At 47.5% G+C, this 21,853-nt stretch overlaps 1 protein-coding gene and 1 non-coding gene across 5 annotated transcripts in view; both read left to right on the forward strand.

Annotated features, from left to right (window-relative positions):
* Positions 1-21,853, forward strand: part of SRCAP (Snf2 related CREBBP activator protein) — a 31,341-nt gene that overhangs the window by 5,703 nt on the left and 3,785 nt on the right. For 3 of the 4 annotated variants that reach the window (XM_049903208.1, XM_049903210.1, XM_049903207.1), the window contains exons 5-30: positions 1,274-1,459; positions 1,687-1,827; positions 2,577-2,808; positions 2,924-3,198; positions 3,801-3,894; positions 4,035-4,124; positions 4,712-4,903; positions 4,993-5,321; positions 5,423-5,600; positions 5,859-5,995; positions 6,221-6,390; positions 6,531-6,723; positions 8,661-8,797; positions 8,888-9,074; positions 9,449-9,618; positions 9,967-10,232; positions 10,435-10,722; positions 11,250-11,414; positions 12,089-12,355; positions 12,704-14,163; positions 17,481-17,746; positions 17,886-18,088; positions 19,817-19,986; positions 20,130-20,326; positions 20,422-20,536; positions 20,945-21,064. In XM_049903208.1, coding sequence (XP_049759165.1) covers positions 1,274-1,459; positions 1,687-1,827; positions 2,577-2,808; positions 2,924-3,198; positions 3,801-3,894; positions 4,035-4,124; positions 4,712-4,903; positions 4,993-5,321; positions 5,423-5,600; positions 5,859-5,995; positions 6,221-6,390; positions 6,531-6,723; positions 8,661-8,797; positions 8,888-9,074; positions 9,449-9,618; positions 9,967-10,232; positions 10,435-10,722; positions 11,250-11,414; positions 12,089-12,355; positions 12,704-14,163; positions 17,481-17,746; positions 17,886-18,088; positions 19,817-19,986; positions 20,130-20,326; positions 20,422-20,536; positions 20,945-21,064 — 6,228 coding nt within the window. Of the gene's footprint in view, positions 1-1,273; positions 1,460-1,686; positions 1,828-2,576; positions 2,809-2,923; positions 3,199-3,800; positions 3,895-4,034; positions 4,125-4,711; positions 4,904-4,992; positions 5,322-5,422; positions 5,601-5,858; positions 5,996-6,220; positions 6,391-6,530; positions 6,724-8,660; positions 8,798-8,887; positions 9,075-9,448; positions 9,619-9,966; positions 10,233-10,434; positions 10,723-11,249; positions 11,415-11,684; positions 11,871-12,088; positions 12,356-12,703; positions 14,164-17,480; positions 17,747-17,885; positions 18,089-19,816; positions 19,987-20,129; positions 20,327-20,421; positions 20,537-20,944; positions 21,065-21,853 lie in introns of all 4 variants that reach the window. The other variant, XM_049903211.1, reaches the window with a different exon arrangement.
* LOC126087623 (small nucleolar RNA SNORA30/SNORA37 family) lies at positions 3,586-3,718 on the forward strand. Its single transcript, XR_007519803.1, has one exon. It is a non-coding gene; the product is annotated as a small nucleolar RNA SNORA30/SNORA37 family (small nucleolar RNA).

Below are 21,853 nucleotides of genomic sequence, written 5' to 3' on the forward strand. Positions count from 1 at the left end.
GAGATGGGGCCAAACAGTCTGTTTTAACAAGCCCTGCATATGATTCTGATGAACATTCAAGTTTGAGAGCAGCTGGTTTAATATCCATATTTTTCTTGACGTTTCCTTCACTGTCGGTCCGTTTAGTTCCCTCTCTCGCCTCTGGTCGTCACTTTCTCTTATCTTTTTCGGAAGAAGCCAGGAATAATGAGGAAACTTTAGAGGCTTAGAGTTTTTACGTCTCCTCTGTTAAAAAATCTCAAATCCGTTGTTTTCTCATTATGAAAGTAATGTAGTCAAAGTTTGTTGTTGTTATTAGTTGCTTTCAAGTTGGTTCTGGCTCACAGTGACCCCGTGTGTGCAGAGTAGAACTACTCCAAAGGGCTTTCAAGGCTGTGATCAGAAGCAGATTTGCCTGGCCTGTCTTCCAGGGTGTCTCTGAGTGGGTTTGAACTGCCAGCCTTTCAGCTAGTAGTTGAGCGCTTAACTGTTTACACCACCCAGAGACTCCTATAAGTCAAAGAACCCGTTGCTGTCAAGCGATTCTGACTCATAGTGACCCCATAGGACAAAGTAGAACTGCCCCATAGGATTTCTAAGGAGCGGCTGGTGGATTCGAACCGCCAGCCTTTGGGTTAGCAGCTGAGCTCTTAACCACTGTGCTATCAGGGCCCTTCATAATCAAAATAGAAACTAGCAAGATACTTGTGTTTTTTTTGTTATATCTAACTGTTAGTGTCTTTGCGTATTAGTTAAGTATCTTTCACATAAAAATGCGTTGCAGTAAAAATAGCATTTCTTTAAACAGAAATAGGATTATGCTTGTAGCATGATTCAGTGCTTGATGTAGCATGAATATAGTCTGGGTCAGTAGAATTCTACAGTAACGAAAATCCCTTGTATCCAGAGTCAAGAAGGAAATGGATCTGCTCTGGGATGCTCTCCCTGAGATGTGTATTCCAGCATCTCGACTGTATCCATGGGGCATGCCAATTGTGTGAGATAATGGAAAGAACATGAAATTGGGTATCTGGAGTCATTAGACCTATTTTTCGTTGCCAGCTTTTATCACTCTCTTAACCGTTGTGATCTTGGGCAATTCACTTAACTATCCTTGATTTTTTTTTTTTCTTATCTGAAAAGAGTATACTACTACTTGTGGGATTGGTATGGGGGTGAACAGATCATAAGTATGAAACATTCAGTGCCTACCCGTGGTCATTGCTCAGTAATTCAGCTGTGAAGTGAAGTTTGTGTCCACGAACTCTTCATCAACCTAGCCCTCCCCCATTAGGAGGCTGAGATTGAGACTCGGATTGCTGAGCTCCGGAAAGAGGGTTTCTGGTCGCTGAAGAGGCTGCCTAAAGTGCCAGAACCCCCCCGCCCCAAAGGCCACTGGGACTATCTGTGTGAGGAAATGCAGTGGCTCTCTGCAGACTTTGCTCAGGAGCGTCGTTGGAAACGGGGTGTAGCCCGTAAGGTATGTCCTCAACTAGATACTTTCCATTTCCCCTTCAGGTTTGCCTTCCTCGATGGGTGGGTTGTTTGGAAGGAAACGGAGCTGTGTAGGGTGCTTACTGATCCCCATAAGCTTAAAGAGGCGAGTTCTGACTTCCCAGGTTTCTTGATTTTGATTCTTTTCTTTGCCCTTGGCTCAGAGGAGTTCGGGCCTTTGAATGTTTTTGCTTTTGATACTCCTTCCCATAGGTAGTGCGCATGGTGATCCGGCACCACGAGGAGCAGCGACAGAAAGAAGAGCGGGCCCGGAGGGAGGAGCAAGCCAAGCTGCGCCGGATTGCCTCCGCCATGGCCAAGGACGTCAGGCAGTTCTGGAGCAACGTGGAGAAGGTAGGCAGCAGGGGTTGGGAAAGGGAAATGGCCTTGGGTTAGGTTTGTGGGTGGCAGGAATGACCAGAACTTCTTGAGAGAGTGAATACTATAATTTGAAGCAACTCTAATGGTATTTCTGTTGTATATTGGATCCTTCTAGCATTAGGTACTGTGAAGGAAAAAGAAATACAGTAGAAAAACATGAGCCCTGCCTTTAGGGATTACTGACAGGACTCCTTGGTCTCCTGTAGGCCATCTGTCCTTTGCAAGGCATTCAGTATATCTTCTAAAACTGGTATCTTGTGTCGTTTATTTGTTTTCATGCCATCAAAGTTCCCGTTGCCCAAGTATTAAGTTGTAATAATTTCTTCAAGTGTTACTTGGCTGCTGAGTACATTTTCGGTGCTTTCTTTTCCTTCTCCCTTCCACCCCGTACACGCCTTTCTTCCGTGTATCTCAGACCGTTTACATGTGTTCTTTCCGCTGCTGCGTGTGCCTCTCTCCTCTTCTCCACTTAGGGAATACCTCGTTATTAAAGCCTGGCTCCAGGTACATTTGCGAATGTTTCCTGGCTGCTTGAGGGTCAACTGGTTCTCTTCTCCGTGTGTCCCTTTTGTGCTTTCCTGAGAAATACCGTGTTAGATTGAGAGCATGTTAAGGTTATTTAGCTCTTTTCTCTTGAAGGGCCTTTCATGAAATAGCCTCTAAATGTTTGATCAAAGTACGTAAATAAGTGTTTATCTTGGACCCTTTTATGCTTGTGGCAGGTGGTGCAATTCAAGCAGCAGTCTCGGCTTGAAGAGAAGCGCAAAAAAGCTCTGGATCTGCACTTAGACTTCATCGTAGGGCAAACTGAAAAGTATTCGGACCTTCTGTCGCAGAGCCTCAACCAACCGCTAGCCTCCAGCAAAGCTGGCTCCTCCCCTTGCCTTGGCTCTTCCCACACTGGCTCGGCTGCCTCCAGCCCACCACCGCCTGCTTCTCAGCTGGATGACGAAGGTGTGTATCCTCTTTGTCCCTGTTACTCTTTTCTGTATACCCTTTCCAGAGCTGAAAACCCACCCTGTGGCTTGCAGGGCCCCGTGGACTTTGTGACCTTGTTCTCCTGCTATAGATGGGGACTTCCAACCCCAAGAGGAGGAAGAGGATGATGAAGAGACAATTGAGGTTGAAGAACAACAGGAAGGCAATGACGCAGAGACCCAGAGGCGTGAGATTGAGCTGCTTCGACGTGAGGGAGAATTGCCACTGGAAGAGCTGCTCCGTTCCCTGCCCCCTCAGCTGCTAGGAGGGCCTTCCAGTCCCTCACAGACCCCCTCATCTCATGATAGTGATACCCGAGATGAGCCTGAAGAAGGTGGTGAAGAAGAGCCCTCTCAGGTTTTGAAGGTATAGGCAGAAGGGGCAGAGGGAGGGCTCATAGTGGGAACAGTGGGAGAAGTTCAGCGTCTGGTTTCTGTTTGGTTAATGGTTTTCAGAAGCCTTCTCTGATTAAGGAAGTTGGACTCTGATTTGGGGATAGGTAGGGAAGAATCTGAGTTTGCGGCAAGCTGTAGTCCAAGATAGGCAGTTTCTGGTGCTGTATGGAAGAATGCAGTACGCTCTACTGTTCAAATAAGTGTGTGATTTCTCTGATTCTTGGCACTTTTGTGAAATGGCAGTAATGCTTCCTTACTAGCTTGCAGTTTGGGAGCTGGGGTGGTAACCTTGAAGTCGCTCCTAGGCATAAGCTCTGTGTTTATCTATATGTCTGAGTGCATGGGGATGTTTTATTATCCAGCACTTTTCACAGGTCCTCCCCTAGGCTGTGGGGCCAGGATTTGGTAGCTGGTGCTGAGAGAAAACCCTTGGTTGCATCCTTGCCCTGGCACTATGCAAGTGGCAGCTGTTGCTAACGAAAGAGACAGTTTTCTGACATCTTATTCAGAGTTGTGCCAGTTCCCTGCTGCTCTAACCTTAGGCCCTTTCCCTTTCCATCCTTTGCCATATAGGGGAAGCCCCCACCCTCATCAGTCACCCAGCGCAACAAACAGCCTTGGCATCCGGATGAAGATGATGAAGAGTTTACTGCCAATGAAGATGAAGGTCAGGCCTGTTCGCTTCGTCCTGTTGCTCCTGACTCCTTGAATTGTTTGGACTTTACCTCCCAGGCTGTTTCACCTTCTCTACTTGGACTGTGTTCTGTGCCTCTGTCCCTACTAATCCGGCTTCATTCTCTTCTCTAGCGGAGGATGAAGAGGACACCATAGCAGCTGAGGAGCAGTTGGAAGGGGAAGTGGATCATGCCATGGAGCTGAGCGAGTTGGCTCGAGAAGGTGACATTCATCAGACATTTTACTGAGCATCCATTTGGTGTCTTGGTGTCTACCTTGTGCAGAGTGCTAAGAATAGAGAGATGAATGATGCTCTCCATCTAAAAACAAAGACAGATTTATGAGTGGATAATTATAAGTAGAATGTGATGAGTGGTTATGATGGGAGTTTGAACAAAATGAGGGAGCTCGTTGTCAAAGGGTTTTGGCAATATTTGACCTGAACTTTAAAAAAGAGGTTCACTAGGTTGATAATATTCTTCCCAGGGATAGGCAGCACCTTCCCCAGATCTAGCCCAGGTTGTGGGGCTCAGCTTTGGTAGCTGGTGCTCTTTTGCCTCCTCTCAGACCTGGATCTAATTCAGTGTCTGCAGACGAGAAAAAGCCAAACCTAATGCCGTTGAGTGGATTTTGACTCATAGCAGCCCTGTAAGTCAGAGTAGGACTGCTCCATAGGGTTTCCAAGGAGTGGCTGGTGGATTCGAACTGCCATCTTTTGGCCCAGCGCTTAACTGCTGTGCCACCAGGGCTCCAGTGTTTGTTTCCCCTTTGCCCTTGAAGCAACTGAAGCTTACATTTTATTTCTCCAGGGGAGCTATCTATGGAGGAGCTACTGCAGCTGTATGCAGGGGCGTATGCCTCTGATACCTCAGCCGCCGGCTCTGGGAGCAGTGAAGAGGAAGAGGAAGAAGAGGAGGTTGAGCCTAACACCTCTGACTGTGAACCAGAGGAAGGCACAGAAGCTGAAGAGGCGCCTCAAGAGAATAGTAGCAGTCAGTCAGGTGAATACATGGTCATGAGCAGGAGCCAGGGAGGGCAGACATTGGAGGAAGAGGTATGGTGAGCTGTAAACCTTGGTCTTGTGCTTTAGACTCTGCTGAGGAGCAGAGCGAGGATGAGGAAGACGAGCACTCAGAGGAGGAAGAAACAACTGTGAGTTCAGAATCAGAGGAATCAGAGTCTGAGGATTCTGAGGAGGCCCAATCACAGAGCCAAGCAGATGAGGAAGAGGAAGAAGATGATGACTTCGGGGTGGAGTACCTGCTGGCCCGAGATGAAGAACAGAATGAGGCAGATGGGGGCAGTGGTCCTCCTACCCCAGGACCCACCACCACTCTAGGCCCTAAGAAAGAAATTACTGACATTGCTGCAGCTGCTGAAAGTCTCCAGCCCAAGGGTTACACCTTGGCCACTACCCAGGTATTCTCAGGCCCTAGCTTCTGCTTTCTCATATCTTGACTTTCTCGTCTTGCAATGGCAGATGCCTCGGTTCCATTGACATCTCTTTTCCTTCTTACTAGGTGAAGACGCCTATCCCCCTGCTGCTGCGGGGCCAGCTCCGGGAATACCAACACATTGGACTGGACTGGCTGGTTACTATGTATGAGAAGAAGCTTAATGGCATTCTGGCTGATGAGATGGGACTGGGCAAGACGATCCAGACCATCTCCCTGCTTGCCCACTTGGCCTGTGAGAAAGGTAGCTTAGCAGGACCTTTTCTCATGAGCCCCCTTAGCCATCTCTGTTATCCTGCAGCTGCAGGATGGTGAACTACTCACTCTCTTGCTGCTATCCTAGTAGCCTCACTGACTCTGGTCGGTAATTGTATAGAGAGGCCAACACAGGTGCTGGGATCCTTAGGGCCATTAGAAGGACAGGGTGGTCAGGGTTATACTTGAGGAGCCAGAACCACAAAGTTTATGTTCCCTTACCATTTCTCGTTCTTTTGCTAAACAGGTAACTGGGGACCCCATTTGATCATCGTCCCCACCAGTGTGATGTTGAACTGGGAAATGGAGCTGAAACGTTGGTGCCCCAGCTTTAAAATCCTCACTTATTATGGAGCCCAGAAAGAGAGGAAGCTCAAGCGGCAGGTTTGATCATCCATGTGGTTACTTTCCCCCATTAATCTCTCCTTGTCTTCTTAGGCCCCAAGGTGAATCCCTTTCCTCCTCCTTTCTATTGCTTCATTCTTTTCCGGGGACTTTCTCTTTTCTCCTAACCTGATTTCTGTCCCTTAAGGACTTCGGCACATTTCCCTTTGCCCTCTTTGTTTTATTTTCACCCCACTATCTGTTACTTTCTGTTTGTTCTCTCAGGGCTGGACCAAGCCCAATGCCTTCCACGTGTGTATCACGTCTTACAAGCTGGTGCTGCAGGACCACCAGGCCTTCCGCCGCAAGAACTGGCGCTATCTTATTCTGGATGAGGCTCAGAACATCAAGAACTTCAAGTCACAGCGCTGGCAGTCACTGCTCAATTTCAACAGGTGGAGATGGAGATGCGAATCTGTGGGAGGATTGACTTGGCCTGAAGGGTGGGCTGCCTGGGTTGAGCATATCAAGGATGCCAGGAAGCTTGGGACCTTGCTTACCATCTTTTCTCTAATTTTCTGCTATCTTTTTGCAGCCAGAGGCGCCTGCTCCTGACAGGGACTCCCTTGCAGAACAGCCTCATGGAACTGTGGTCCTTGATGCACTTTTTGATGCCTCATGTCTTCCAGTCTCATCGAGAGTTCAAGGAGTGGTTCTCTAACCCTTTAACTGGCATGATTGAGGGCAGCCAAGAGTATAATGAAGGGCTAGTCAAACGCCTGCACAAGGTAGGGCCTGAAATAATTTGTCAAGAGTACTTTTTAAAAAAAGATCTTTTATTGTGGTTTAAGTGGAAGTTTACAAATCAAGTCAGTCTCTCATACAAAAATTTATATAAACCGCGCATATACTCCTAATTGCTCTCCCCCTAATGAGACAGCCCACTCCTTCCCTCCACACACACTCGTCGTGTCCATTCCGCCAGCTTCTAAGCCCCTCTGCCCTCTCATATCCCCTCCAGATAGGAGATGTCTCAAGTGTCTACTTGATCCAAGAAGCTCATTCTTCACCAGTATCTTATTCTATCCTGTTGTCCAGTCCAATCCCTGTCTGAAGAGTTGGCTTTGGGGATGGTTCCTGTCCTGGGCTAACAAAGTCTGGGGGCCATGACCACCGGAGTACTTCTAGTCTCAGTCAGGCCATTAAGTCTGGTCTTTATATGAGAATTTGGGGTCTGCATCCCACTGCTCTCCTGCTCCCTCAGGGGTTCTCTTCTCTGCTGTGTTTGCTCTTAGGGTAGTCATCGGTTGTTGCGGGGCACCATCTAGTTGTTCTGGTCTAAAGCTGATCATAGTCTCTAGTTTACGTGCAGGGTACTTTTTTTTATTTTTGTTGAGAATATACAGAGAAGAACTTACACAAATACAACAGTGTCTGCATGTTCAGGTTAGCGACATCAATCACATTTTTCAAGTTATGAAACCATTCTCGTTTTCCTGAGCTGTTTCAACATAAACTCACCTCTCAAGTTTCTTATCTAATTTTTTCAGTTGTGTTTTCGATTTGATCCCATATAGATAGTGTCCAGAGTGTTGGGATGCCAGAGAACTAAGGACAATATCCAGAAAGTCCTTGGGGAGAGGGAAGTCAGCGCTTGGCTGAACTCACCTTGTCATCAAGCTGCAGTATTCCAGTGACTAACTCGTTTCCAGATTAAACGACCTCAACTTAGTCTTCACTTAACTTGTTTTCCTTAACGATGGTAGATCTGTCCTGAACCTCTCTTAGGGGAATAATACTGCTGATCAGCCCCAGCTTGGATTCCTTTGTACTTTGGTTTCGTCACCATAAATTTTTTGGTGTGCTTGTGCATGCGCGTGCGTGCATGCTCTGTCCTACTCCTCAGTTTTCTTCCTCTGTGGTCTTCTCTGGCTGTTTCTCGTTTGCTCAGCTTTTAAATGACAACATGCGTTAGAATTTTGTTTTTTTTTTTTTTGGATATATTTGCTGTTTACATGTCTGATCGTGCTACCCGTTCCTAAGGGCTGCTTTCTGTGATAATGACTCTGATCTGTACTTTTAATCCCTTGATTTTCTAGACCACACAACCCATATTTTGAATTTCTGACTTGCTATCTTTGATGAAAAGTTCCCCTTGAGCTCACTGTGTCCTAAGGCTTAACATTTCTGGCCTTCCTAAGCGGTTACCCCATTTTGATCAGTCATGCTGTCATTTTGGTAAACCCAGCTAGAAACCAGGGACTCTTCCTGAACTATTCTTCCTTCGTTTTCACCCCTTTCTGCACTTTTTTCCGTTCAACTTAGTGACTATAACCTATCAGATTTTACCTCCTGAGAGTTCAGATTTGATCTTTGTTTTCTATTCTTTGTTGTTTGTGTCATGCCACAATTTTTGTTCTCGGCATCCCTACTGGATTCACGTTCATGAGCTTGTAAACTTACTGTCATTCTTTGAAATGTAGTTTGAGTCACCTGTCCTGCAGAGTTAGTTGTTCTGTTCTTAATGCTGCTTTCATGTGTCACTTCTTGGGTTGTGCTGTCTCTCCCTCAGTACATGCTCCTGACTCATCTTTATGTGGTTGGTAGCTGGCATGCTGCATAGCTCATGAGTGTTTGCTGATGGGCTAAGCCAGCACTCAGCCAGTCATCATGCTGAGACCCAGCTAAGTTCTCCTCTCACAGCCTCCTGCTTATTTGCTTTTAGGTTTTGCGGCCCTTTTTGCTACGCCGAGTTAAGGTGGATGTTGAGAAGCAAATGCCCAAAAAGTATGAGCATGTTATCCGTTGCCGGCTTTCTAAGCGCCAACGCTGTCTCTACGATGACTTCATGGCACAGACTACGTAAGGGAGGGCTAAGGGTGGACTCTGGGATCCTAGATTAGAGTGGAGGTGACTGCCAGAATGACTCATTTATTTTTCCTCTCTCTCTAGAACCAAGGAGACACTAGCTACAGGCCATTTCATGAGTGTCATCAACATTTTGATGCAACTTCGGAAAGTCTGCAATCATCCAAACTTGTTTGACCCTCGGCCTGTCACCTCCCCTTTCATTACCCCAGGCATCTGCTTCAGCACCGCCTCTCTGGTGCTGCAGGCCACTGATGTCCACCCTCTCCAGGTAAGTAGTTGCCTTGAAGGTTATCAGCCCTAATGTCTCTTTTTTTAGGCCAGATATTGACCTTTTACGTCGTTTTTCTTTCGCTCATCTCAGACCCTCAACACTATTCCCCTAACTTCATCCTTTTCTTGCCACCTGGCTTTGGGCAAGGTAATTATTAATCTCTGACCCAGGTTTCTTTGCCTTTCGAAACAAGGGTTATAAAGCCTGTTTCTGCAGTACACTTGTGAGAATTGAGTTAATATTTTTGGAAGTGCCGAGGCCTGTACCTGGCTTGTTAATAGATGTTTCACAAATATTATTTTGTTTTTCCTACTCCTTTCCTCTTTTTGACTGCCTTTGATCCCATGCGTTTATGTTCCTTCTTATGGCAGCGGATAGATATGGGTCTGTTTGACCTTATTGGCCTGGAGGGTCGCGTCTCTCGATACGAGGCTGACACCTTTCTGCCCCGACACCGACTCTCCCGCCGGGTACTTCTAGAGGTGGCTACTGCTCCAGACCCCCCACCCCGGCCCAAGCCAGTCAAAATGAAGGTCAACAGGTACCAGGGCTGAGGAATAAGGAATGGGGATTTAGGAAAAACGGTTATAGCTGGCTGGAGGGGATTGAGGTGGAAAGGACAGAGCCAGAGGCTAGGCTAGATTGTGTACGTGGAGCAGGTGCAAAGTACTGTAGAGGGACTAGTGGGGAGAATACCTAGAAGAGGGTCCTGGGAGGGGCCACTGGGTTCGTCACTGATTTTTTTTTCCCTCTCCCTCTGCTTGGTGCTTTCTGGATGTCTTTGATTTCTTCTCTTTTTCCTTTTTTTCTTATAATTTCTTTCTGTTTTTTCTTCTTTTACTACTGGCTCTTGTTTCTCCCTCCCTACACCTTTGGTTTTTTCTCATAGGATGCTGCAGCCAGTGCCCAAGCAAGAAGGCCGGACAGTGGTGGTGGTGAACAGCCCACGGACGCCCCTGGGCCCTGTCCCAGTCCGACCCCCTTCAGGCCCTGAGCTCTCAGCCCAGCTCACCCCTGGCTCAACCCCCCCGGTGCTGCCAGCGCCACTGATGGTGTCGGCCTCAACCACTGGGTCCCCGCTTATTCCAGCATCCCGGCCCCCTGGCCCTGTTCTGTTGCCCCCGCTGCAGCCAAACAGTGGTCCCCTCCCCCAGGGTGAGTTGCAAGGGAGCTAGGATGCTGGGGTAGTTCAGGAAAGTTGTTCAGGTTGAGGAAGAGGTAATGAAATGAGAGGGTTTGAGGACCTGAACGGGGGACACGGGTGGTGGTTGATGGGCAGAAGGGAGGATGGAGTCTTCTGGGACCAGAAAGGCTCTAGGCAGGGTGCATCTGACAGGCATTTGCTTTGTGTCTACAGTGTTGCCATCTCCCTTGGGAGTCCTGGGTGGAACCTCACGGCCTCCCACACCAACCCTATCCTTAAAGCCAGCTCCGCCTGCTCCAGTTCGCCTCAGCCCAGCCCCACCCCCAGGCTCCTCCAGTCTGTTGAAGCCCCTCACAGTGCCACCGGGCTACACCTTTCCTCCTGCTGCTGCCACCACCACTTCTGCCACCACAGCCACTGCCACTACCACAGCAGTGCCAGCTCCAACTCCTGCGCCACAGCGCCTCATCTTGACTCCTGATATGCAGGCTCGCCTGCCCTGTAAGTCCCCACATCTCTCTGATAAGAAACTAGGGATGGGAGGAAGGAAGGCTTATATGCCAAGGAGCTGGAGAATAAAAGCTTAGGAACATCGGACTATCAAATTCTAGGCAGCTAACAGATATTTTGCCAGGCATTAGTAATTTGTAATCAAGCAGGAGCTCTTAGGGAGTTTCCAATCTAGTGGAGGAGATGGCATTAGATGAGTAAGGTGGTGTTAAGTATAGCAGTAGCACATTATTTGGGGTATAAGAAGGGTGCAGTAATTAGATCAGCCTGGTGGATGGCCATTAGAGGATGTCAAGATTGCCAAGCAGGCAAATAGGATTGGAAGTAGTAGTGTGTCAAAAGCTCAAAGGCTGTGTAGATGGAGGCTGCATTTGTTGGGACATGGTAAATTGTGCAGCAGAAGGGCTGGAGAGACTGGAGGTTCTAGGGGAGAGGCAGGTGTGTACTTCATGAAGACCTAGGAAGCAGTGTTGAGCAGAGTGCGCCCTGTGCACAATAAACCCCTTCTCTGTTTATAGCAGGTGAAGTGGTCAGCATCGGACAGTTGGCCTCACTGGCACAACGTCCAGTGGCTAGCACAGGGGGAAGCAAACCTCTGACCTTCCAAATCCAGGGCAACAAGCTGACTTTGACTGGTGCCCAGGTGCGCCAGCTTGCTGTGGGGCAGCCCCGCCCGCTGCAAAGTAGGTAAAACCCACCCCCTGTCCTGCCTTTTTCCTCCTCTTCTCTGTTCGTTTGTTTTTGTGGCACTTCGTTTTTAGATGTCAGCCTTTACGTTTCCTTCACCAGCTTGGGCTGGGTGGTTGGAGGGGGCCTTTTGATAAAGAGAAGGAAGAGGTCATTCTAGAGATAGTGGTCCCCTTTCTGTTCATTCCCTTTTCTCTTGCCTTTGCCTCTCCCATTCCCTGGCTGATAGCTGCTTCTCTCTTTCTTTCTCTTTTCCCTTAACCCAGGGAATGTGGTGCACCTGGTGTCAGCAGGGGGGCAGCACCACCTCATCAGCCAGCCTGCCCACGTGGCCCTCATCCAGGCCGTGGCACCAACCCCTGGCCCTTCCCCTGTCTCTGTGCTGCCTTCTTCGACCCCCAGCACCACCCCTGCCCCCACTGGTCTCAGCCTTCCGCTTGCTGCTAACCAGGGTGAGGCTCTTGGCCTTCCTACTTACTTAGCCCTTTGCTGGCCTTGGTCCTTCCAGGCATGCCCTGGCTATTGTTTGTCCAGCCTTCCTTCAGTGTTGCTTCCCCCTGCTGATATCACTGATGTCTGTCTGCCACCCTCTCCTGCCCCTGGACTTCTTCCATCCTTTGGGCCTGTTGTATGTTTTCTACCTTTCTCTCAATGTAGCTTTCTCTTGCAGTGCCACCAACCATGGTGAATAATACAGGCGTGGTGAAGATTGTAGTGAGACAGGCCCCTCGGGATGGACTGACTCCTGTTCCTCCATTGGCCCCAGCGCCCCGGCCTCCCAGCTCTGGGCTTCCAGCTGTGTTGACTCCACGTCCCACATTAACCCCTGGCCGGCTACCCACACCTGCTCTGGGTACTTCCCGGGCCCCTATATCCACGCCCACTCTGGTGAGGCCCCTTCTCAAGCTGGTCCACAGCCCTTCGCCTGAAGTCACTGGTGAGTCCAGGTGGCTGAGGCCAGAAATTTTTGTCAGGAATGGAGATGGGGTAGCCCTGAGGGTTTCTCAGTCACAGCAGATCCATTCATTATCGACATACTGCCTTGATTTGCAGTAGGTCCCAGAACTGGGCTGCCCAGGCCCTGGCTTAAATCCGAGATTTATTTATTGGAACGTTGGAGGGAGAGGAAATGTTGAGTTTTCAGGCTTCTTGCAGCTTTGACCTCGTGGTGTGGAACTGAAGGTTGTATGGGAAACAGGTGAAGCTTGGGGGTGGGGGGAAGGGTGGGACAGGGTAGCAGAGCAGAGGAAGAATTCTTGGCCTAACTCACCCTCTGTCTCCACAGCTTCAGCACCCGGAGCTGCTCCCTTGACCATCTCTTCTCCTCTTCCTGTGCCGTCCTCACTCCCTGGGCCAGCTTCTTCTCCAATGCCAGTTCCCAACTCCTCTCCACTTGCTAGTCCTGTGTCCTCTACGGTCCCGGTCCCAGCCCCAGTCTCGTCTTCACTCCCCATCTCTGTCTCTACCACACTTCCTGCCTCAGCCTCAGCTCCGCTTACCATTCCCATCTCAGCCTCCTTACCGGCTTCAGCTTCGGGCCCGGCTCTGTTGACCACTGTGACTCCAACGCTGGCACCTGTTGTCTCAGCGGTTCCCGGATCCCCCTCTTTGGCTCCAGCTGGGGCTTCCCCATCAGCATCAGCCTTGACTCTAGGTTTGGCCACAGCTCCGTCCCTGTCCCCATCTCAGGCACCTGGTCACCCTCTGTTGTTGGCTCCCACCTCTTCACATGTTCCAGGGTTGAACTCAACTGTGGCCCCAGCATGCTCACCCGTCCTGGTGCCAGCTTCAGCTCTGGCCAGTCCTTTTCCGGCAGCGCCAAACCCAGCTCCAGCTCAGGCTTCCCTTCTGGCTCCAGCACCTTCTACATCTCAGACCCTGGCCACCTCTTTGGCTCCCATGGCGGCTCCACAGACAGCAATCTTGGCTCCTTCTCCAGCTCCTTCTCTGGCTCCTCTTCCAGTCCTGGCTTCATCACAGACTCCAGTTCCAGTCCTGGCTCCATCATCTACTCCAGGAACCCCTTTAGTCTCAACTTCTTCACTGGTGCCAGCCCCAACTCCTGTGTTGGCTTCGTCGTCAGCTCAGACTATGGTATCAGCCCCAGTTCCACCACCTCTTCCAAGCCTGGCTTCTACACAGACACTGGCCCTAGCCCCAGCTTTAGCATCCACTCTTAGCGGCTCGTCTCCATCTCAGACACACTCTTTGGGAACAGGAAACCCTCAGGGGGCCTTTCCAGCTCAGACATTGTCATTGACTCCAGCATCATCCCTTGTACCAGCTCCAGCACAGACACTCTCTTTGGCACCAGGGCCACCACTGGGTCCAACTCAGACGCTGTCTCTAGCTGCAGCACCCACTTTGGCTCCAGCTTCTCCAGTGGGCTTGTCCCCGGCTCACACACTGACTTTGGCTCCAGCGTCGTCATCTGCTTCACTCCTGGCCCCAGCATCAGTGCAAACACTGGCCTTGAGCCCTACCCAAGTTCCTGTGCCTACCCTGGGCCCAGCTGCAGCCTCAACACAGGCCCCAACTTCCCAGCCATCTTCCCTTGTGGCTTCGACATCTGGCTCTGCTCCGTTTCCTGTCACCATGGTATCCCGGCTGCCTGTTCCAAAGGATGAGCCTGAGACACTGACGTTGCGCTCTGGCCCCCCCAGCCCACCCTCCACTGCTACCTCGTTCACTGGCCCTCGGCCTCGACGCCAGCCCCCACCACCACCTCGTTCCCCTTTCTATCTGGTAAGTTTTACTACCTCAAAGGAGAGGGAACAGGAAGTTGTTCTGTTGCAGTATGGGTAGGTTAGAGCGGATGGAACAGGATAATGTCACTGTTCTGGCAAATTTCAAAGCCGTCAAAGTGTTGTAGACCAAGTACTTGAATGATACTGGGCAAGTCCCTTTTTTTCGCTAGGCCTGTACCCTTGTCTGTAAAAAGGGAGTAACAACCCATGTTCTACTTTTCTCAGAGGGGTTATTCAGGACCTGATGTGCTTTTCAGACTGTTTATCACTGATGCGTTCAAGGCCTTCTTGTTACCATGGGTCTCTTTGGTTCTTGCTTACTCTTTTGAGTTAGCATTGACATGCAATTGCCTGTCAAATGATAGTTAATGTTACACAGTGAGAACACAGCTTTATTGACTCCATTACTTTTTCCTGTTCCCCACAAGAGACGGTCCTTATGTGGGAGTACTTTTTCATTGCGTATTCTTTCCAAAGGAAGGATGACACACCATGGAATAAAACCGCCCCCCCACCAAAAAAAAACCCATTGCCATCAAGTCGATTCCAACTCATAGTGACCATATAGGACGGAATAGAACTGCCCCACAGCGTTTCCAAGGCTGTGATCTTTATGGAGACAGACTGCCATGTCTTTGTCTCATGGAGTGGCTGGTGGGTTCAAATTGCCGACCTTTTGCTTAGCAGCTGAACACTTAAGCGCCACCAGGACTCCTCCACCACAGGATAATTCCCTAAAGATCATAAATTTCTGACAGCTGTTTCTTTTAGTTTTTACCTGGTGAGAAGTGGGCAAAACAAGGAACTCTGTTCCCTCTCTTTGTGAGCTGGTAACATTTTTTTGTCTTATGTATTGTTCCCATATGTATTCGGTTAAATTAAACTTGCAGCTTAGATTGGTGTAAATAATCCCAGAACTAACAAGAAGAAAAGTATCAGTGAATATCTCTAGGCTTTTTCTTCTCTTTTTCTCACTCTTTTATCAGAGCTGCTTTCTATTTGCTTCCCCCACCTTTTTCCTTTCTTTTTCTGATGCTGCCAGGCTGGTCCTGGTTTGTTGAGAGTAGACAGATAGCAGCCCGGGTCCTAACCCAGGGGTAGAAAACCACGGTCAATGCTGAATTTTGATTGATCTGCAGGGAGGTGGCAGCTTCTTGTCATCATTTTTTTATCTAAATAGCTTCATCAAGATATAACTTACACACTACACGTTTTATGTATTTAAAGGTACGTAACCCCATGGCTTTTAGTATATTCACAGAGTTGTGCAGTCACTGTTGTTGGCTTTTGGCGGGTTAGCCCCAGCTCAGGGCGAGCCTGTGTACAACAGGATGGGACCATTGCGATTCACAGGGTTTTCATTACCTGATTTTTGAAAAGATTGCCAGGCCTTTCTTTCTGTGCCAGGCCTTTCGTCCTCATCCATGTTAGTCTGGAAGCTTCTCTGAAAACTGCTCAGCGTCCTAACAGAATGAAAGTCTGCGCTGATAAATGGTGGCAGCGCATGAGGTGCATTGGCTGGGAGTTGGGCCTTGGTTTCCTTCATAGAAGGCGAGGATTTTACTACTGAGCTGCCACTGCCCTCTCTGCAGTCATTACCACTAACTAATTTTAGAACATTTCATCACCCCAAGAAGAAACCTTGTATTCATCAGCACTCATTCCCTCTACCCCTATCTTACCCCACCCATGGGCAACCACCAGTCTACTTCCGTTTTGTATAGATTTGCCTATTCAGACGTTAAAGAGTATCATGTATGATGTGGTCTTTTGTGACTGGTTTTTCACTTAGCAGTAAACTTGGGGTCACCATTAACTCAGTGGCAACTAATAATATTTTCGGAGTCCATTCGTGTCTTAACATTTCACCCCTTTTTAAGGCCAGATAGTATTCCATTGTATGGTTCTACCACATTTTATTTATTCATTCATCAATTGATAGGGACATTTGTTTTGTTTCTACGTGTTGGCTATTACAGATAGTGCTGCTATTACGAATAGTTTTTGTCTGGAAATACGTTTTCAGTTTCTCTTGGAATATACCGAGGAGGGAATTGCTGGGTTGTATAGTAGCTATATGTCTAAGTGTTTGAGGAATTGCCAAACTGTACTGCAAAGTGACTATACCATTTTATATTCACATCAGCAAGGTGTGAGTGTTCCATTTTCTCCATGTATAGCCATCCAGTGGGTGTGAAATGGTATCTTACTGTGGCTTTGATTTGCATTTTCCTAATGCCCAGTGATGTTGAGTTGAGCATTCTTTTATGTGCCGTTTGGCCATTTATGTATTTTCTTTGGAGAAAAGTCTCTTTACATCCTTTGTCCATTTTTAAATTGAGTTGTCTTTTTATTGTTGAGTTGTAAGAGTTCTAGGTACAAGTCTTTTTTCAGATATATGATTTGAAAATATTTTCTCCCTTACCACTGTTTTTTAGAACTAGCTTGTATTGGTTTTTCCCTTTGCTAGGACATCCCTTCCTCACTTGGAGCACCAGGAGCCAAGAGATCATGCTTAAGGTAGCAGTCAGGAAGGGAGATTTGGGACACTCCTTTTTCAGGACCCTTTCCGGGTTGTCTCCTTCATTATTAGTTCATTCTATTAATGAATATTTACTGAGAACTGATGTTGTGTCAGGTACTAAGCTAGATACTGGGTGATTATAATGAGCAAAATTAGATACAGTTCAGATTATGTAGAGCTTACAGTGTAGTGGGTTGAAACTAATATAAAACTACAAGTGTGATAAGTGCTACAAAGGGGAGTCAAGTGGTTTTACAGATTGAAACTGGAAGTACAGAGCTGGGAAGCAATTGGGTCAAAGTCATACAGGTGTCCTGGCTGCCAGGGCACTTCTCCTTTTCTTTCTTGGGGTGACGAAACTTGTATGGCTGTTTAGCCGTTCCTGTTCCCACCCCTGCCTGGACTTTGGCAGAAACCTGCCGTAATTTGATTAGCTCCTTTGTCTCCTGTTCAGCTGGTTGGAGAAGGGTTCCAATAATTGTTTTGGACCCACCCCAACAAGATAAATTAACTTAGATGTTCAAAAGCTAAGTGTCGCATAGGAAAGTGCCTGCAGATCATTCACTTTATAAGCTTGTTGGATTGCAGATTTAATTTTAACGTGCTGAAAGGAATTGCTCATTCTTGACAACTTGAAAAACTTAAAAAAGCATATCGTATTTTTGAATTTTGTGGGTCTCATAAAAAAAATTCTTTTTCCATCTGAGAAGAATTGTCAGGTTTTCTGTAAAGCTTTGATGTGGATTTTGAGGGCACTGATTGCTTTCTCTTTGTTTTTTTCTCATCCCTAGGATTCTCTGGAGGAAAAGAGGAAGCGACAGCGATCTGAACGTCTGGAACGGATTTTCCAACTTAGCGAGGCTCATGGGGCCCTGGCACCCGTGTATGGGACTGAAGTCCTGGATTTCTGTACCCTGCCCCAACCTGTTGCCAGCCCCATCGGTCCTCATGCTCCTGGCCCCAACCACCCCACCTTTTGGACTTTTACCGAGGCTGCCCGCAGGGCTGTACTGTTTCCCCAGCAACGACTAGACCAGCTGTCAGAAATCATTGAGAGGTTGGCAGGGCTAAGTGCTAATGGGAAGTGGGTCTGGGGGCCTCACAGTGGGTGTAGTGGGTTAGGACTGGTGAAAGTGTTAGTTTTGGGAACCCTTCAGAGTCCCATCTTTTATGCTGTTGCCACCTTCTTTTCACAGGTTCATCTTTGTCATGCCTCCTGTGGAGGCACCTGCCCCTTCCCTGCATGCCTGCCATCCACCCCCTTGGCTGGCCCCACGTCAGGCAGCCTTCCAGGAGCAACTGGCTTGTGAGCTCTGGCCACGGGCTCGTCCTTTACACCGTATTGTGTGCAACATGCGCACCCAGTTCCCTGACTTGAGGCTCATCCAGTATGATTGCGGTGAGTTCGGTGGCCAGTAGTAAGACTGTGATATCAGAGGGTCTCTGTGAATTTCGGTGAAGTGGTAGGTGGTTTTGTAGATTATGCTTATGGGTAAGATGGAGAAGTGGCCGTATGATGGATTCTTGGCATTCGTGGGTTTGACTTCAGTGAAACTTGAAAATGTGTGCTGCTAACTCATTCATTCAGTGAATATTTTATAAACGTCTATTATATTTTTCTAATCATTTGGGCTACAATGATGACCAAGACAGTATAGCATAGAGTTTTCAGATATATGAGGAAAGGTGTGTGGTGATTTAAGACTACAGAGCAAACCGGATAATTGGGGGAAAAGCAAGGCTTTTTGTATTGATGAGAATGCATTTAGCTGCAAGTAAAAAATAAAAACCAACTGTCGCTGACTTAAACCACAAGAGCATTTGTTGTTAATGAGGAATTCTTAGTAAGTGCAGGACTGGTTTAGTAGTTCAATTGTCTTCAAAAAACCAAGGACTTTTCTCTTTATTCTGCCTGTCATTCTTAGCTTTGATCTTTTTATCTAATGTTTATTTCATCATGATCTCAAGATGACTAGCAGGGAGCACAGCAGTGCTCCAAGCAGGAAGCAAGAGGTTGAGACGATAATCCTTACAATCCTAGCAAGTTTTTTTTTTTCTGGAAAAGAATACCCTCCCTTAGACTTTGCTTCACGATTCATTGGCTCATACTGGGCCGTATGCCCATCCCTAGAGCAGTCACTGACAGACCAAAACCAAACCAAACCAAACCTGTCGCCGTTGAGTCGATTCTGACTCATGACGGCAAAGAGAAACAAACTTTGTTTAGACCGATCATGATTTATCTTCTGGGGCTTGGTTGGGGCCTGCCTGCCGATATAATCAAGGGATCTCTGCCAGCTGCCCGTAAAGTTAACCAGGTTCTGTTAACCAAGAATGGCTGTTGGACAGTAGTGAATAGTTTCTGCCACAGCCTTGCCCAGACATTTCTTTAGTAACATGTTTAGAGATTTCATAAGTGTTTTAACCAAAACCCAAACAAAGCCCGTTGCTGTCGAGTCAATTCCGACTCATAGCAACCCTATAGAACAGAGTAGAACTATGCCGCGTAGGGTTTCCAAGGAGCAGCTGGTCGATTCCAACTGCTGACCTTTTAGTTAGCAGCTGTGTCTTGGTGTAGCTCTTAACGGCTGCATCATAGAAAATTAGGAGAATTTTTATTCATACGTGTTGAATAAATATTTTACTTCAAAAAGATCTTATTGAAAACTGTTCAAAGTAGAGGATGAGCTGTCTGGTAAAATACTGAAAGTTTTTGTCAAAGGTGTTAAAACCAACCTATCAGAAATGTTGTAGAAGTTACTTCTATGCAAGCGTGAGCTGGATAGCCTCTTGAGATCCCATCTGACTCTCTGGTTCTGATCTGTGACCTTAAATCCCTGTCTGTCAGCCATGGCCACAGAGCTCTTGAACTCTGTTAATCGATTTTTCTGTGTTTCTGCTAGTGTGACTGTTGTAGCACATAAAGATCGCTTGCTCATACGTTGTTGAGGATTCCTTTTTTCCCCTCTGAGAGCACACTGAAGAGGGGAACCCTTAAGGGAAAAGATTGTATAGAGTTCAGTATTTTTGATCCCCTGGACTAACTGAAACCCTGGCTCAAAGCCTTGATTGCCTTTTACTCATAGTCTTCTATTCTAGCTCCCTGTACCCTTTCATATCTCTTCAGGAAAGTTGCAAACGTTGGCAGTGCTGCTGAGGCAGCTCAAGGCAGAGGGCCACCGGGTGCTCATTTTCACTCAGATGACCCGAATGCTGGATGTACTAGAGCAGTTCCTTACTTACCATGGCCACCTCTACTTACGTCTGGATGGGTCTACTCGAGTTGAGCAGAGACAGGTAACCCAGGCATCTGCAGCCCTTACTCACCCCAACTTCTGTCTTCTTTTCCCAGGCCTCAAGCCCCCAAAAAGGGCCCACTAAGTCTTGGGTCTGTTTCTGGGGTATGCCTCCCAGTACTACTGTTTTTCCTTTCCCTGTAGGCCTTGATGGAACGATTCAATGCAGACAAACGCATATTCTGCTTCATCCTTTCAACTCGGAGTGGAGGTGTGGGCGTAAACCTGACAGGAGCAGACACTGTTGTCTTTTATGACAGTGACTGGAATCCCACCATGGATGCTCAGGCCCAGGATCGCTGTCACCGAATTGGCCAGACCCGAGATGTCCACATCTATAGGTATTGCCTAGTCTCCCCTCACCTTACTTCCCCATTGCTGATGTGGTTTCATTGATATATTTGACTGTTTATGCATGATCTTCATCACTCCCTAGGCTTATCAGTGAACGGACAGTGGAGGAGAACATCCTTAAAAAGGCAAATCAGAAGAGAATGTTGGGAGATATGGCCATTGAGGGAGGCAACTTCACCACAGCCTATTTTAAACAGGTACTAGGATCTTTTAAGAAGCCCTGTTGACACAGTGGTTAAGCTCTTGGCTGGTAACCCAAAGGTCAGTGGTTCAAACCCACCAGCTGCACTGTGGGTGAAAGATACGGCACTCTGCTTCTGTAAAGATTACAGCCTTGGAAATCCTATGGAGCAGTTCTGCTCTGTCCTGTAGGGTCACTGTGAGTCGGTTTGGTTTTGTTTTACTAAGATCTTTTAGCCTGGGCAACAGAGAACTGCTATACCTGTAGGCATTCCTTCTGCTTATTAAAGAGGAGCTGCCTAGGCCTCCATGGACCAGCTCTCTCCAACCGTTGGCAACTCTGGTACTTCCAAGAGCTATCGGCCTCATGGCTCTGGATATAGGGCCTTTGGTTCTGACTCTTTTTCCTCTGTCCTTACCAATAGCAGACCATCCGAGAGCTGTTTGATATGCCCCTGGAGGAGCCATCTAACTCATCCATACCCTCTGCCCCTGAAGAGGAGGAAGAGGCTGTGGCTAACAAGCAGACCCATATCCTGGAGCAGGTGAAAAAGAGTGGGCAGTTCCTAAAGTAGAGCAAATGCTTGCAGCGTATTTTGTTTCTCATAAATCTGTTGACCTTATCCAGGGGAGATAACTATTTCTGCTGCTTACCAGATGATGGTCAGCCTTTGATAGTTTAAGTAGATTGCTCATTGGTCCACATGATTTAGTAGAAAGAAGACAGGATTTGGATTTAAGTTCTAGGTTTTAATTCAAACAGTATATCTGGATCTTAGTAATTGTGTCCATTAAGTCAAGTCTTTTTATTCCTTTGAGCCTCATTTTCCGGTATTCTGAAATGCTAATGAGAGGAAAGTAATTGTCAGGATTAAATGGTATAACGCATAGAAGAAGTACTTTGTACACAGTGTAAAACACTGTTTTCTAAGTATTGATGCATAATAGAATCACTAAAAAAGCTTTTCAAAATAGATTTTTGGGCGCCATCTCAAAATCAGCTAAATCCTAATGTTCTGTGATGGGGTCTGAGCGGCTTTCTTCCAAAGCTCCCCAGATGTGTAAAGCATCATAGAGACGTTTTTCCCTACCAAGTGCTTTCTCGTCATGGCTGGGCACATTCTGGTCCGCATCCCTCAGTGACTTGAGTGTGAACTCTGGGTATTCATCTCAAGGAAAAGATCGAATGTGGTTCATTTGTTGGAGAGACTTGTCGTGAAGTATGTCAATACAAAAAAGAATTTTAGGGTTTTTGATATTCAGAATTTTTTGTGACTGATTTTTTCAGAGATCTAAAGCTAACTCCAAGGAAAGGAAGTAGAGCTAGAGGTCTC

This window comes from Elephas maximus, chromosome 12, assembly GCF_024166365.1.
Source record: "Elephas maximus indicus isolate mEleMax1 chromosome 12, mEleMax1 primary haplotype, whole genome shotgun sequence".
Lineage (NCBI taxonomy): Eukaryota > Metazoa > Chordata > Mammalia > Proboscidea > Elephantidae > Elephas > Elephas maximus.